The sequence below is a fragment of the Pseudoliparis swirei genome, chromosome 20, assembly GCF_029220125.1.
Source record: "Pseudoliparis swirei isolate HS2019 ecotype Mariana Trench chromosome 20, NWPU_hadal_v1, whole genome shotgun sequence".
Taxonomy (NCBI): domain Eukaryota; kingdom Metazoa; phylum Chordata; class Actinopteri; order Perciformes; family Liparidae; genus Pseudoliparis; species Pseudoliparis swirei.
The window spans coordinates 25,979,056-25,995,710 of NC_079407.1; the positions used below are offsets into that span (position 1 = coordinate 25,979,056).

At 40.5% G+C, this 16,655-nt stretch overlaps 1 protein-coding gene and 2 long non-coding RNA genes across 11 annotated transcripts; 2 read left to right on the forward strand and 1 right to left on the reverse strand.

Annotated features, from left to right (window-relative positions):
* The first annotated feature begins 31 nt into the window (after nucleotides 1-31).
* On the forward strand, nucleotides 32-1,695 carry LOC130211189 (uncharacterized). The gene is made up of 3 exons (XR_008834958.1): nucleotides 32-110; nucleotides 534-595; nucleotides 1,216-1,695. It is a non-coding gene; the product is annotated as an uncharacterized LOC130211189 (long non-coding RNA).
* LOC130211188 (uncharacterized) lies at nucleotides 984-5,759 on the reverse strand. Of its 9 annotated transcripts, none has more exons than XR_008834953.1 (7): nucleotides 4,917-5,759; nucleotides 3,519-4,017; nucleotides 3,134-3,401; nucleotides 2,620-2,993; nucleotides 2,201-2,447; nucleotides 1,679-2,072; nucleotides 984-1,505 (listed from the first exon to the last, which is right to left on the reverse strand). It is a non-coding gene; the product is annotated as an uncharacterized LOC130211188 (long non-coding RNA). The 9 variants fall into 9 exon arrangements; XR_008834957.1 differs by having other exon boundaries at nucleotides 1,679-1,812; nucleotides 1,895-2,072; nucleotides 3,134-4,017; XR_008834950.1 differs by having other exon boundaries at nucleotides 3,134-3,775; nucleotides 3,894-4,017; nucleotides 4,917-5,758.
* Nucleotides 5,760-6,417: 658 nt separating this feature from the next.
* rilp (Rab interacting lysosomal protein) lies at nucleotides 6,418-16,633 on the forward strand. The gene is made up of 8 exons (XM_056440975.1): nucleotides 6,418-7,091; nucleotides 8,063-8,195; nucleotides 10,834-10,955; nucleotides 12,034-12,231; nucleotides 13,876-14,045; nucleotides 14,135-14,260; nucleotides 14,364-14,447; nucleotides 15,096-16,633. The coding sequence occupies exons 1-8, from the start codon at nucleotides 6,762-6,764 to the stop codon at nucleotides 15,223-15,225; spliced, it is 1,293 nt and encodes a 430-aa protein (XP_056296950.1). The 5' UTR covers nucleotides 6,418-6,761; the 3' UTR covers nucleotides 15,226-16,633.
* Nucleotides 16,634-16,655: the final 22 nt, after the last annotated feature.

Here is a 16,655-nt window from a genome sequence, read left to right on the forward strand (position 1 = left end):
GCGTACTGCAGATGAAGACAGCGTCGTGCAACCATATCGTTTTGAACCAGAGACCCTGAACAAGAAGAGGCTCCCGAACAAGTTCGAGCTCAACAGGACGTTTCTGAATGGTAAGGTAACTTTGTCACTTCTACATTTTTTGTTTTGTTTGTACATTGGCTAAAGTCTCAGTCTTGTTAGCGGTTTTGAGAGCATCGTGGTGCTAGAGATTAGAGTACGTGAATGGTTTGTGCATGTATGTAGCAAATACAGTGTTTATGTAAGTTACTGTTTGTGTAAATGCAAGTAACGGGAACGCCATAAAGATATAAATGCGACATGAGTAAATTCCATCTGTAAACTAAAGTGTTACCTGACAACAGTAAGTGACCAAGCAGGGGCGGGGGTAACGTTTTTACCTCCATTAATTAGCGTTTAAACCTTGTTTACTTATTAAATCGTTGCATTTGATGACTCATGTCTGTAATATGAACACAACTTTAAAATAAACTTTACCTGCAAAGTTGTCACTTTTTAAAACTTTGTTTATACAGGTGTATTTGTGGCAAGTGATCAAATGCCTACGGAGCATGTATGCTGCAGGGAGATACCACAGGTAGTGTGAATTCATTTTGAATGGCACTGTAAATATGCAGTCATCTGTTTTATATTCCATGTCACTTACACTTTCAAGGTTACAAGACTACTGCAGCTTCAGAACCCAACTACATGTACGGTCGATCATCCAGGCCTTGAACCTGTGTGTTTGAACGTGTACTCACCACAGAATGCATCGAATGTCTATAGGGCAGATTATGGGCCTTTACGTCTAAGGAATAGAGCAGTACGCTTGTTTTTATGCATGAGTTGTCATTTCTGCAATACAAATATGACTGAGGAAAAGAATACAATAAATTACCCTTCCCTCTGTATTACTTTGCTAACTGCTCATTTTACACGTCAAATGTTGACATGTTACTTATCAAACACTAAAGGCACACAAAACTGTTTCTATACACTTTTATTGTCAAAAAGATTGCGAGAAAGAATGCCAGAGCTTTTTAAACAGTTATTAAATGTACTGGCTGGTACATATGTAATAAATACAAAAAAAGTATAATAAAAACATTGATTACAAAATTACTCTGTGCCATCTGTAGCCATACTGTAAACAAAGGCACACTTTATATATGTGTATCACCTTTTATTCTCTTATACAATGTAAACTTTGCTTAGACGTTACAGGTGTTTGGCGTACAGAAGCTTCGTGAGCTGGTGTTGGGGCGATCTGGGTGGTCCTGCCGTCCTGCGTCGTGCTCCCTGATGCTCAAGGAAGGTATACGGGGTTCAGACCTGCCCTCCATTGAACCTCGACACATAGCTGGCTATAACTTCCCGCTTGTCAGGTTTCTCAAACTGGGCAGAGAGATACGCGGGTATTGGGATCTTCAGCACCTCATTCACATATGGGGCCGGGTCCTGAAAAACCTCGTGAAAGATGAGGTCCAACTGGTTATCCACGTACTCTGTAATATAAACAAAAAACAAAAAAACTTTTACATTGTTTTTATTTTATTTTTATAATTATATTTATTATGAAGACCATTTAAAGACAGCAGTTAATGTACATGTTTAAGTTTCACATACTGTTTGTACATTGTTTGACTTGGTGGATTTTTAAATAAAGCCTGTGACTCACGGCAGGTTGGCTCTGCAGTGCACTCGCCCTTCTTATATTTTGGGAAGTTCACTTTAAATTGCGGCTCACCAGCTGAACTTGTTGCTTGGGGACGCCCAGCATTTTCATTGAAATGCAGGACTGCCAGGTAGAGTCTTTGGGGAGAAAACAATACTTATAAGAGCATGCGTGTATAAAACATAATAGGTATACATTTCTTTGAAAAAATTATCATACTGTTAGCTGCATAACATTCCACGAAAAGGAAAGACTACGTTTTTAGGCGCAAAACGCAGAATTACGCCGTGGAAAGACTCAAACGACGAGGTCTGGTAGTGAGGGCTCAGCTTCCCCACATCGTTCAGAACCCTCTTGTTGGTCAACACCTTCTCTAATCTGCTGAAGGCTGGTGTCCCTGTAAAATAAAAGGGCGAAAACATAACTATAGATTCAAAGTGATTATGGCATTGGTTATTAGGTTTGTTTATATGTATGTATATAAACACAAGCCTTACATTTACAATGCAAATTGGGTGAACATACCTGCTGTCAACCATTTGCTCTTGTCCCTTGAAATGCGTAGCGGGTGCAAACACTGGGGGAACCCAGGGTCATGATGGGAGTGGATGTCTTGGACGTGGTTCAGGAGGGAGCTCCACTTTGCCGCTCTCTCTGGCCCTGATGACGTAGCGGCTGTCCAGTAGATGTGGTTTTTTTATGCTGGGGAGCCACTTCTTCAGTTTCTCACATTCTTTGTTCTGGGCAATCTTGACAAGTTTCTTCGACAGTCCTAATGATAAAAACAACATTTTAGCCGTGCACGGACACATTGTCATCAGCATCATTATTTATTCAGGGAGAACTGACTGAGCACAGGGCTCTTTTGCAGAAAAGCCCTGATTGAGGGTACATAATACAGATGAACAATAAACAAACAGGTACACAGACACAGGGAATAATACCTTTTTCCATGTGGCAAACATTGTAGTAGTGTGATATGTTGGCCTCCCTCAGGAATGTCGATGTGAGGGTGCCGGTCTGTGACTGATATCCAATGTCACACCTCGTGCCTCCAAGAGAGCGAGGCTCCTTTTCAGACCCTCTTTCTCCATGTGGTAACTCCCTCCGACTTCATTGCTCTGATTATAAAGCAATGGTTGACCGGCTGTATTTCTGGACTTTGTTCACATATCGAACAATGTCAGTGAATTTCTTTCAATTTCAGTTGTCATGACGATCTTCCTCCCTCTGTTTTTGACCATGCCAAGGTTTTTGTGAGCAGCCCAGACTTCCTGTCTGTGGAATATCTGAGGTCAAACTCTTTTCTTTCGTACTGCTTTTGGGATTGTGTGTAGATACAAATGGACACATATATATAAATTCACTCCAGAAAATTCAGATGATAATATTCCATGTTCAATTAATTACTACAAGTGAATTAAGTTGTGAATTAAGGTAAAGTCAATTAACAATTACCTTCTCCAGTTTGAAGAAAGATGCACCAGTGGCATACACTGCAGCTGGATGTTCCCAACAGGAGTGCCACCAAGAAGAGGCTGACTATTCCATTTTCTGTAGAACTGACAGTGTGGGCACTTCTGTTCTACACAGGAATGTCCCAACCCTTCTTGTTTGCACATCTGTCACCCGCCGACACATAGGGAACACCTCAAACAGCTCCAGGAGGCAGTTTTCATATACAATATATGTGGGTGTCTTATGAACAGGGTTGGAAGATTCCATTCTATTAAAAAGACAGAAAGATAAGATTTCACCAACAAACAAAAAAAACTTCCATGCTGCTACAGCTAAAATAAGTGTAGGATGGTAATCCATCTGATTATTAAAATGTTTAGATTACATATCGAGTCAGTCACGTCACATCTGCCGACTCAGTCAACACTGTGCCCGAGTCATTAGGATCATAGGTAGAATCCTGTTGCTCTCCGAAATCCATACTTGAACTTCCCTCAAAAGGGTCGTCCTCTTCCTCCTCCGAGCGAGGTCTCTTACTTGGCCTCTTTATTGGTGTCGATGTTAGGAACGGCTGTGATGCTTCGAAGGCCACAGCTGAGGTTCCAACACCGACATCAGTGCAGGGCACAGTTTTCTGTGTGCCTATGATAAAACAGATATTCAGTATCCTTGGAGTCACAACAAATTAAAAAATGAGATGCTGTTACAACTTTAACACGGAGACACAATGACATGATGAAGTAACGGAGGGTAAACAAACCTGTGCTTTTGTAGTGAGGTTGCAGTGTTTTCACAGAAAGCTGCGTGCCAAGTGTGCACATCTTTGGTGGGTCCGTCTGGCAGGCCATGTGATGTACCCTCGCACCCTGAACAGGTGTGCTTGCCTAAACACCAAAAGCAGCAATGTTATTCATGCATACAAGATGAACTAAAAGCAAATAAAACATGTGAAGAAATGTCGTAACCCATTTCACCTAATAGAATTTTCACAACACAGACGTGTAGGTAAAAATAACAGTCATGTTATGCATGCATACTATGAATTTCTCAGAAATCATGATGAAATACTATTTTTACCTTGTGCTGTACTGTACACAAAACCCTCAAGTGAGTATCTACGTTCTTGAGTATGCTCTACCCCCAAAAAAGCTGCTAATCACGTCGTTCAGGAATAATAAGTGCCCATTTCACATATATGACCCCGTCATTGTAGCGTCGAAAGGTGTCAATAGGAGGACTAATTGCTTTGAATCATATATGCAGGCAGACTATTAACACCTCCACCCCAACACAAGCATTTTGGGACGCAAAAGGGATTAAAAGAAGATGTATTTCTGTTGTAATCCAATTATGGAATAATGTTGAAATGGATGTAAAAATGGTGAACTCCTTTTTGGTTTTCAAGGGAATTATTTATAAAACAATTCTTGAGAGTTATAAATGTAATTAAAAACGTATTAATATGGAAGATGTATGTGGTAGTATATATAAATATATTTTGTTTTTTATTTTGTTTATTGTTGTTTTTGTTGCAGCTGATGGAAATGTCACTCTTTGCCCCTGTCTTCAAAACTTGAGAGCCCTGACTAATGTACATACCCACTCAGCGCATAAAAGTAATTGTTCGCGAAATTACAGATACAAGGACTACTTTTCCCCAACCACGACATGCTAGCCCCTCATCCCCTCACACACACGACACAACATGCTGACGTTGCTAACCTCCACACAAAATGTCTAAAAGAAGCAAATACCAGAATTATTTAAAAACAAAAATCCTTACATTTCCCTCGTCTTCAGTCCTGCGACGGATAGATGGCACCGACCCCCCTTTCAATATCAACCTTCCAGCGAGTCCAGCGTTATATTGGCCCAGGTTGATAAAACAGTCCAATTCAAAGTGGTAAGCGCACACTAACAGATATTTGCCAACTCTTGCAGGAAGATTGCCTTCATATATGAAATCAATTCATTTCAATCTCGTGTCTTCTGAAGCTGGAGTCACGTGAAGGCATTTGTGCTGATCTGTGCAGCCGACCACTGAGCATCTTGGTTGTCGTCGTTGAGTCATGCTGCTAGCGAGCTTATCCAACGACGTTTCTCAATCAGCGTACTTGTGCGTACTTTCCTCTACTTGTGGCTCGTGAAACGTCATCAGTCGCAGCCCGGGTACATGTTACGATTCAAAGTTCGCTTCTAGCAAAGCACGGTCAAAATGCCCGGATGTGACTTGATCCTCCCACTTTCCGGAGGATGCATCAGAGGAGACTTGTGCGTACTCTGGCCAGCAGATATCCCAGAATGCATTTCACCAGCAACCGGAAACAGTAGCGGAGGAGAAAATAAACTCCTGACAGTTGACTTTTTATAAATACTACTGTTGTTGAGTCACGGAATGTAATTTTAGGATGTTTTGTTTATTTGACTGTAAAAAATAATTTACAGTGAATAATTAGAGTAAACCCAGGAGCAAGAACAGCTGATGTGGTGACGTCATCAAGTCAGCTGCTGTTCCAATCGCAGAAAGACCTCCTCCCGTCGTCCGGAGTCTGGACTCCCAAGACCAAACTCCCAAGTCCAGACTCCAAAAGAACACAAGTCTGTACTCGTGTACTTTGAATTGAGAAACGCCGCAAGTGTTTCCAAGGCTTGCAAGAATAAAATGGCGCCAGGTCACCGAACCGTCTTTAAACTGGGTGGGTCGAGTGGTGGTGGGGGGCGGTCCAAGGCCATGTCGCCAGACTCCCTACATGGGCGTGCATCCAAATCTACGTAGACGTTGGTGGTGATCCCTTTGGACGCACTCAAGCATATCGTTTCTGACATAGAGGAACCACAACAAGCCGCGTGAGTTGTTTTTTCCCAGCTTTTTTGTGTTGGGAGACATGCCAGATACCCAAATTAACGTATAGAAGCACTAAAAAAGTGGAATTTTCATAATATGTCCCCTTTAAATAAACATGTGTCTTGTGATATGTGTGCTGTTGTTCTAATTGCTTAATAAAATAGTGAAACCAGAAGAGAAGTGAAGCATTTGTGTTTTTTTATTTTGATCGAAGCTTCCCTTTTTTCTTTTTTTCAACACCACCTCCAGTGGTTTGGTTTCAGTGACGTGTGCAAAGCAATTTGCATACCAGGGATTTGGAAAGGTGTCCTGCCATTTAAAATGTCACTTTTTACAGCTTGTAGCACTGGCGTTCAGCCCACGTGGGTGTAGTCTGCTGCCTCACTTTTTATTTGACTTATGTGATTGATATTTATTTGACAGGTAAAGGTCAACATGTGTGAGAAAAAATCCAATGTGCATTAACCTGGCACGCTGGTTTGTTACGTGTGTGTGTGTGTGTGTGTGTGTGTGTATACTCGAATTACATTGGTCAGAGAAGTAGGAGGATCCTGCAGCGAGTGGACTGTCCAACCTCGTACTTCACCGCGGAGTCCTCCATGTTCTAGTATTGTTATTGTTTTGGTAGGCTGTTATTTTGAGTCAACATGAGAGAAGAGACGAGAAGCAAGTCCAGGCGTGTCGGCAGCGTGGGCTGAACCACGTGTGCACGTTCAACTTTCACATTGATAGTCTCTTGCGATCACACACACACACAGTGAGCTGGTCCATGACCCCCGGGACATGGAGGCACCCGAATCCCACCCGGAGGGTTGTTTCCACCGGACCTTCACGGCGCTGACCGTGGACGACGTGTACGAGATCGCCAAGCTTATCGGCGCCGACGTGGAGCGACTGATCGACGGCTGCGGGAAAGAGAGCGTCGCGGGTCTGGTGCCGAAAATAGTCAAAGTGCTCGAGCTGCTGGAGAACTTCACGTTGAGGAACCGCGCGCACGAACTGCGGGAGGAAGAGCTGATGAAGACGTTCGAGTCGCTGCAGCTGAGGAAGAGGAAGACGACGACACGCACGGGGGGAGAAAACGACGAGGGCGACGACAAACATGAGATACAGGTGAGAGACGCCTTCCAAGCCCGCTGCGGTGTGGACTGTTACCGAGTCGGTTGGACGTTGATTGACAGCTGGGGCAGAGGAGCCGTTAGGCACGGCCGTTGCCAACGTTACCCCGGGACGTTGCCAACGTTACCCCGGGACGTTGCCTACGTTACCCCGGAACGTTGCCTACGTTTTCCCCGCTGACGAGCCCCAAATGTGTCGCTAGCGAAAACTAAAACAAGACCTTTATAAAGGAGTTAACGTCACGTATTGTTAACAATAAACCCATAATGTGGATGTAAAACTAGATAATTTGAGTTTTTGCGACATTAACGACGGTTGTGTTTGGTTTACGGCAGTTAGAAATTAAGCTAGCTGGCTAATCGGCTCCTTAACACATGTAACGTTAAGCTACTTTATTACGTAACTCGAGTTAAAAGTTAAGCAACCTGTAATTCTCCTGGGGCTCTTAGTTGTATTTCTCAAATAAAAAACAAACAAACTCTGTTATTTTATATACAATTATTAAATAAATCATATTGGTGTCAAATATAGCTCATTGTTTTCTCTCTCCAAAAAAACTAACTAAAAAAAGCTACTCAAATGCTTCCAAAGTGCAAATGTTAAGTGCACATTGGTTCTTTGAATACTCTCCATTCTCTAGCTGCTGCATACACATCATTCTCCAGGGTTATAACTTATACGTGTGTTATAAGCTATTAAAATGCATAAGCCAGACAAAAAGTAACATTCTGCTTTGACATGAGTGGCATAAAAGGAAAGCCAGAGGGAAGTTGGTACTGTACTTTCACATCAGGAGCCGGCCATGTGCACCACGCCGTGTTGTGGTTAAACAACACACAAAAGAACTTCTTCATTTTTGTGGGACTTTGTGTGTAAATGTTTTTTTTATGTGAAGGAAAAAGAAAAAGGCTTGTTTTAAATACTTTAACCATTACGTCAGTTTTTGATTTATTTTTTTGTCTCAGGAGCTGCAGCAGAAGGAGCAGCAGTGGCGACGGAGGTGCGAGGAGCTGGAGGCCCAGGTGCAGCAGCTCCAGGAGGAAAGAGAGGAGCTGACTGAAGAGAGGAGCCGACTGAAGGGCAGCCATGCACAGGAAGGTCGGTCCAAGGACTAACATGTTAAATATATTTATCGTTTTATGGAAACTGGACATTTTGGTAATTTACTTCTCTCTAAAATACATGATCGGAAAAGCATGCTACACATTCTTTAAATACTCAAATGACAGTTTAAATCCCTACATGAAAAAAATGGAGACGCACATGAACATTTCCTCAAAGCCTGAGGGAACCGTGAGTATTTCTTCCATCTGTGAAACTTAAGTGGACTATCAAAACTAGATATGGTGGAGCCGTGGTTATTTTATGATTTTATCTATACCCAGAGTGGATTACAAAAGATATCAAACATCTATCATTCTTTTTTTTACCTCATTGCTTGAGGATTGGATCTGAATTTTGGTTTGTGATGATCCCTAGAGGACAGAGGTTGGCGTTAGCTCTTATTATTTTCAAAATAAAGCAACTTTGAGGCCATTTGGCTCTGTAGTTTTGTATGAAACTGTACTTTCCATGAGTATTGCTTCCTGAAGCAGTGACTTCACGTGAACAGTCATGTGCACCGAGGCTGAAAGCAGTCAAACTGGTCGTTGCCATGTTTACAGTCCAGTTATTTCGTAGGGTGAAGCCTCAGAACTTGTCACAGGTAGGAGACGACTCAAAGGAGAAAAAAAAAAATAGGCACAGTTGTGTTATTACCTTCGCATTGAAAATGCGGAAGGTTATGTTTTGATCACCGTGTATTTATTTATTTATTTGTATGCGTGTTCCTCGCATAACTAAAAAAGTATTAAACCGAATCGCATGAAATTTGGTGGGATGATTGGTTATTATCCGGGGACCATTTGATTAGATTTTGGGATCAATCGGGTCAAAGGTCAAGGTCAAGGTCATGGAAAGGTCAAAATCGTTTTACCATAGCACGGTCAATTTTTATCCAATTGGCATGCAACTAATGCCAAAATGTTCATAATTCAATGCCCAATCTTGTGATATGCGAAGGTATGCGCTCTACCAAGTGCCCGTTCTAGTTTTAATGGTTTCTAGATGAATAATTACTCGTTGGTTCACCCGATTTACATTTGGCAGCTACTTAATACGTCTTGTTTTGATAGTTTGTCGTGAGGTCGCCCTCTTCTCCTGTTTTAAACAGGTACATTTCATCATGTTGCACATCTCACCACAGAAATGTGAGCAGGAAGGTGGAGTCACTTTGCGGACTCCACCTTATTTTCTTGTACTGACAAGGAAAACGACGTCTTAATACTTTTCGTGATTTATTTGACGAGGCCAAGTGGCAGGTGAACGTGATCGTTTATTTGACGTGATGCATGTGACTGCTGTCGGGCTCCCGCGCTGCAGATTAATTCAGTTTCCGTCCAAGATTCTTATACGAAGGGGCCGTTGAATATGGTTTAAAAAAGACGCACCTTCAATTTGTTCGCTTTAGCAAGTCTCAAGAGTAAGTTAATCCAAATCATAAATCAAACAAAAAAACATGCCATTGGTGGTTTCTACTTCTATCTATGCGTAAGAGATTTATTTGTGATATGTTTGCATTGAAGAAATACATCCGGACTGTAAAATATCTTTCCGAACACGTCGCCCTAAATCGCTTTGTTGCTGAAAAAAACGTTGGTTCCAATTTGTGAGCACGACAAATAAATTCTGTTTACCTCTCGGAATTTTTAAAATGCATACTTCACTTAAAACCAAAAACAATCTGCTGGGGAACCTAAATCAAGATACTAATTCTGATTCATATTTTAATTTTGGTTAAATTAACCTCTCAGACACTTTGATTAAGATAGTTAGTTAATAATAACCTGTTATGTGTAGATTTCTTCTGTTTCTTGTTAATTATTGCACATTTTCTTAATTAACCCTTGTGTTGCCTTCGGGTCAATTTGACCCGATTCAATGTTTCACCCTCCTGTCGCCTTCGGGTCAATATGACCCGATTCAATGTTTAACCCTCCTGTTACCTTTATATTTACTAACATATTTTACCCTTGAGGTCAATATGACCCCAGCTATTAAAATCTCCAGAAAATTATTAGAATTAATATTGTTTTCCAAGTTTAAGTGTGAGGTACTTTATGTTTGTTTGTTGACTCCCGAAAGAACACCGACATTAAACATTGAATCGGGTCAAATTGACCCGAAGGCGACAGGAGGGTTAAATATTGAATCGGTTGACCCGAAGGCAACACAAGGGTTAAGAAGGCGTGATTTATACTGTGACCACTATCTACATGGTTTAACTTTCTCCAAAGTCATATTCATATTTATTATTCATATTAAGGATGGCTGGAATGAAAGTAGCTCTGTTATATGTTTTCATTTGCAGTCTCTACTTTTCACATTCCTCAGGATTAGTTTATTACACTATATTATGATACAACTTTACACATCATTAAAGTGGCTTTGTTAACCATCAATTAACTATAAAATGCAACAATACAACACTTTCTATTCCATATCTTAATTATGACATCAATTATTGATCCGTACTCTTAATTTTACTCGAACAATTGTAGCCGGGTGTAAAAAAGGTTTCTCAAGAAGGATGTACATTTCAGGGGCCACTGTTATTTACCTTTTTTTGTTTGTTTGTTTGTTTGTGTGTGTGTGTGTGTGTGCGCGTGTGCGTGTGTGTGTGTGTGTGCGTGTGCAGACCGTGCACAGCGGCAGGAGCGAGAGGTGATGCTGAAGCTGAAGCAGGTGGTGGACAAGCAGAGGGACGAGCTGAGGGCCAAAGCCCAGGAGATAACCACCGTTTCCAAAGAGGCGGAGGCGGTGAGCAAAAAATACAAAAATAATAATGTTAATAATCATAATAATTAAATTGATTAAACAGCTTAAAGAGGAAAGTAGAGAGAAGGCTGACACCTCTAACACACAAACACTTTTTTTTTTAAAATACTCATGGCTGTGTCTACACAGGTTGGTCTCCTGAAAGGCTTTCTCATAGAAACAATACTGTTCATTATCTCACTGTAAAATCAAAAGAGGAGCGACGTCGTGGTAACCCACCCACACCAATACACACGAGGAGCCTGGAGATCTTCTGCCTAGTAACCGGTGGAGGATTAATCTGAATTTAACACGAGTCAGGGCAGAGTTTTCACTGGGCGTGTCGCTGTAGTGTTTGCACACGTCTCTGTGTGTTCAGGCACGTATGTCACGTGGTTTTAAATAGCAGCCATAACTGTGTCAGTACTTAGGTTTTTACTCAAATCTGGAGAAAACCATCTCATGGTCAACTGAACTGGTTTAGGAATGGGGTGAAGAAATGCCTGGAATAGTTTTCATCCTTAGAATGAATGCTACACTTGTACGGTTTCCTTCCTTCTTCCTTCTTCCCATCCCCCAGACCTTTGCTCCAGATTCCACGCATGGAGACATTTTCACCCACTGTGACGGATTGTCTTGTTACTTTTACAGTTTAACTATATTTACACCTGGTGGGAAATATGGAAACTTTATTTTTTGACGTTTAACCTCTTTTAGTTGGTCAACTTGCTGCTGCTTATGATGATTTAACCCTCCTGTTACCTTCACATTTACTAACATATTTTACCCTCGGGGTTAATTTGACCCCAGCAATTAAAACCTCCAGAAAATTATTAGAATTAATATTGTTTCCCAAGTTTAAGTGTGAGGTACTTTATGTTTGTTTGTTGACCTAAATAGCCCTTTAAATATATCAACAAGTTGATATTTCTTATATGTTTGACACAGTGAAAAACAGCCTGGGGTCAAATTGACCCCAAAGAACACCGACATTAAACATTGAATGGGGTCAAATTGACCCTAAAGGTAACAGGAGGGTTAAAAGTAGTGTGTGTGTTTGTGTGTGTGTGTGTGTGTGCAGCTCCAGGAGCAGTTGGAGCGCTTCATGAAGATGAACGCGGAGCTGCGACACAAGCAGAAAGTGATTCAGGCCCAACTGAAGAGCAGCGTGGAGAGGAAGGCGGACATGGAGGCCGACCTGAAGGAGAAGAACCTGGAGATAGAAACCCTCCAAACGCAGCTGGACGACAGCAGCGGCAGCAACAACAACAACGGCCCTGTATGCATGACTCCTACGCCCTTCATTCATGTGGCCTTTATTTCATGTGAAAGTCAAAGTTGTATTAATTCTGCTGCTTCACTCATCCTTAAATGTTCTGGAACAAGTAAAAGTTGGAAAGAAATACAAATAAACTCACCAAAAAACTAATTAAAAACACGAAAAGAAGAAAAAAACTCACCAAAGATTAAAGTAAACACCAAAAGATGTATATAAACTCACAGAAAAAAATTAAACTCACCAAAGAACTTATTTAACTCACCAAAAAGCAAAGTAAACTCATCAAACAACAAAGTGAATTCACCCAAAAAAACCAAAAAAACAAATAAGCTAACCAAAAAACAAAGTAAACTAAAAGAAAACTCACCAAAGATGAAAGTAAACACCCAAAAAATATATATAAACTCACCAAAATAAATGTAAACTCACCAAAAAACGTATTTAACTCACCAAAAAGCAAAGTAAACTCACCAAAAAACAAATCCAACTAGAATGGGCACTCGGTAGAGTGCATACCTTCGCATATCACAAGATTGGGCATTGAATTATGAAAATTTTGGCATTAGTTGCATGCCAATTGGACAAAAATGTATCGTGCGATGGTAAAAAAAAGAGTTTGACCTTTCCATGACCTTGCCCTTGACCTTTGACCCGATTGATCCCAAAATCTAATCAAATGGTCCCCGGATAATAACCAATCATCCCACCAAATTTCATGCGATTCAAGAACATTTTGACCTGTTCATGACCTTTGACCATGACCTTTGACCCGATCGATCCCAAAATCTAATCAACTGGTCCCCGGATAATAAACAATCATCCCACCAAATTTCATGCGATTCGGTTCAATACTTTTTGAGTTTTGCGAATAACACGCATACAAATAAATAAATAAATACACGGCGATCAAAACATAACCTTCCGGCATTTTCAATGCGAAGGTAACAAACTCAATAAAATCAAAAAAACTAAATAAACTCAACAAAAGAAAAAAAAACTCACCAAATAACAAATAAAACTAGAATGGGCACTCGGTAGAGCGCATACCTTCGCATATCACAAGATTGGGCATTGAATTATTAACATTTTGGCATTAGTTGCATGCCAATTGGACAAAAATGTATCGTGCTATGGTAAAAAAAGAGTTTGACCTTTCCATGACCTTGACCTTGACCTTTGACCCGATTGATCCCAAAATCTAATCAAATGGTCCCCGGATAATAACCAATCATCCCACCAAATTTCATGCGATTCAAGAACATTTTGACCTGTTCATGACCCTTGACCTTTGACCCGATCAATCCCAAAATCTAATCAACTGGTCCCCGGATAATAAACAATCATCCCACCAAATTTCATGCGATTCGGTTCAATACTTTTTGAGTTCTGCGAAAGATTTTGACCTGTTCATGACCTTTGACCTTTGACCCGATCGATCCCAAAATCTCATCAACTGGTCCCCGGATAATAAACAATCATCCTACCAAATTTCATGCGATTCGGTTCAATACTTTTTGAGTTTCGCGAATAACACGCATACAAATAAATAAATAAATAAATACACGGCGATCAAAACATAACCTTCCGGCATTTTCAATGCGAAGGTAATCACAAAAATGAACGTCTCTGTGTTTCTCCCATCAGTCCAGTTTGAGTCACGCGGCTCTCGAGTCCAAGAAAAAGTCGGTGGACGACCAGAAGGATCTCGACCGCCCGTGCTTCACCAAGAAGGAGGTGCGCGACATCATCTTCGAGAGGAACGAGCTCAAAACCAACCTGTTCCTGGTGCAGGAGGAGCTCAACTACTATCAGAGGTGTGTGTGTGTGTGTGTGTGTGTGTGTGAAAAGCTTTTTTCTGAGCAATTCTTATAACGTTTAAATGAAAACGATTGTGTCTTTGCAGGGAGATCCTGAATGAAGAGAGGTGTCCAGGCTTCCTGCTGGAAGCCGTCCGCTCGGCCATTAAAAAGAGGAGAAAGCTCATCAAGGCCAAGATGCTCGGCTTTGGGGAAAACGACTGCAGCAACAGGTCTCTTCTTAAAAATAAAAACACTCATCACATCATATCCAGTATAAATATGTTCAAAAAGGGACGTTTTTAAATTTTTTAAAGCTCTTGTTTGTTTTTTCAGTGATGAGGAGGAGGAGGGGAGGAGTTCGACGGAGGTCGACGGCTCTGAGGCCGACAGACCCGCCGAGTCACGCATCAGAAACCTGTGAGTACAGCGTCGACCTCCGCTCTCCCACCACAGCGCTCTTTAAACCACAGGGTTTTCATTCAGGGTTCATACGGTCATGTAAAAAAACTGGAAAAGTCCTGGAATTTTTTTTTTTTAAATTTACAGTCCTGGAAAGGTCCTTGAAAAACAATTAAATTCCAAAAGTTTTTTGAAAATTCATGAAAATTTGTGCTGGTGGACATCCTTTAGTTTATCTTGTACATGTGACCTTTGACCCAGAGGTCAGACACTCGGACTCAGAGGATTTCTCTTGACATGAGAGTTTAGGATTATCGTCGTGTTGTTTGTTTGAAGAGAAAGAGAAACAACAGATGTGTGACCAATGTGAACTGTTTTATTATTATTACGCCTTACTGAGGAATAATATAATATAAAACAGAATTTTGAGTTAATTTAACGCATTATATTTCAGAAAACAAACAAAATAGATTTTTTTTAAATTTATTACCCTGGAGATTAAGTCTCTTTTCTCTAGAAATGGGTAAAATATCAAGATTTAAACCATAAAATTAGTTTCATCTCTCTCTCGGCCGACGCCCTCACCGTCCTGAGAGCTCCTTCAATCCCGGCCTTTATTAATCTGTAATCCCAGATCTGACCTCAGGCCTCGTCTCTCCCACTCAGCTTCGGCTTCCTGACGCGGTCGGGCAGCGGCCAGAGCCACGCCCACACGAGCAGCTCCGCCTCCAACTGGGAGATCATAGGAGACTCGGAGGCCGCCAATGAGACGGGGCGGGGACCGCCCCCCCCTTGACCCCTGAGACGCCCTTCTTCCCTCAAGGCAAGACTTCTTCCTCAGCTTGGGACAGAACATGTGGTTCAGGACACACAAAGTTACGTGGACATTTGAACGCAGCCCCTCAAAAGGACGACGTGCGTCTGTGAGAAAAAAGAAAGTGACATTTTTTTTCTCTCAATCACAACTGCTTTCACTTCCTCTTTTGTATATTTTGCTCTTGGTAATTTCTCACAGAAGTGATCAAAAAGTACACATAGTATACTAATAATACAGCATTTATGGTACAGTGTAGAAGAGGGATACTTTTTAATCACAACAAAAAGAAAATTATATAATGTATGATAATTATAACAATGTTTTTTTTCTTTTTCATGAAGAAATTGCAAAATGGTTTATTGTGCATATATATATATTTATATCGATCCTCAAAATGTTTAACAACAACCAAAGACATTACAAAATGTATATGAAACTCCAGTAACAATGTAACATTGTGTATGATAAGTTCACCTCCGTTTATATAATTACAATCAAGATCTTACCACCAACTTTTACCTTCAGTTGGGGGATTTTTAAGCCATTTTTTAACTTGTGTATTTTTCATGATTTGAAGCACTTTTATGCTCAAGGACGAAAAAAAAGATATATTTCTTGTCATATTACCAGCAATGAGTGCATTTTAATCATTTTAATTCAGTGCATGTATTATTATACAATATATTTTCCTAATCTTCCGAGTCAAAGCCTTTGGCAAGTGTGTGTTTGATGCTGGTACCTACATATATATATATATATATATATATATATATATATATATGTATGCATACAGATGTATATGTATATATGTGTGTATATATATATATATATATATATGTACACTACAGTATGTGTCTTTCTGGCTGTACAGGACACGCCTCTAAAGATAGGTTACTTCCCTCTCTTCCCTCTTAAAGGAACAGTGTGCCATATTTTGGGGGATCTAATTCAGTCAGAAATCCAATATAGTATTCATAAATATGTTTTATTTAGTGTATAAATCACCTAAAAATAAGAACACTTGTGTTTCCCTTACCTTAGAATGATATGTTTTGGGGGTCCGCTTCACAGAGCCAACTGCAATCTTTCTACGGTAGCCCAGAGCGGACAAACCAAATCCGGCGACAGCCGTTCACGTTGGTTGCAATCTGCAACCTCACCCATAGGTGGCGCCAAATACCACACACTGTACCTTTAATTATGATCATAATTACTCAGACAATCACAGACCAGTGGGGTATTTTTCTATTTTTAGAAACAAGATATGACCTTCTAATGTTTTCCTAAATGTTTTTTTACAATACATTTGTTGTAAGCATGTTTTTGCCGACAAAACAGATTTAATGTCAATTAAATGTCTTGATTAAATGTGATTTTTTAAAATTTATTTTTATGTGGATTTTTTGTTA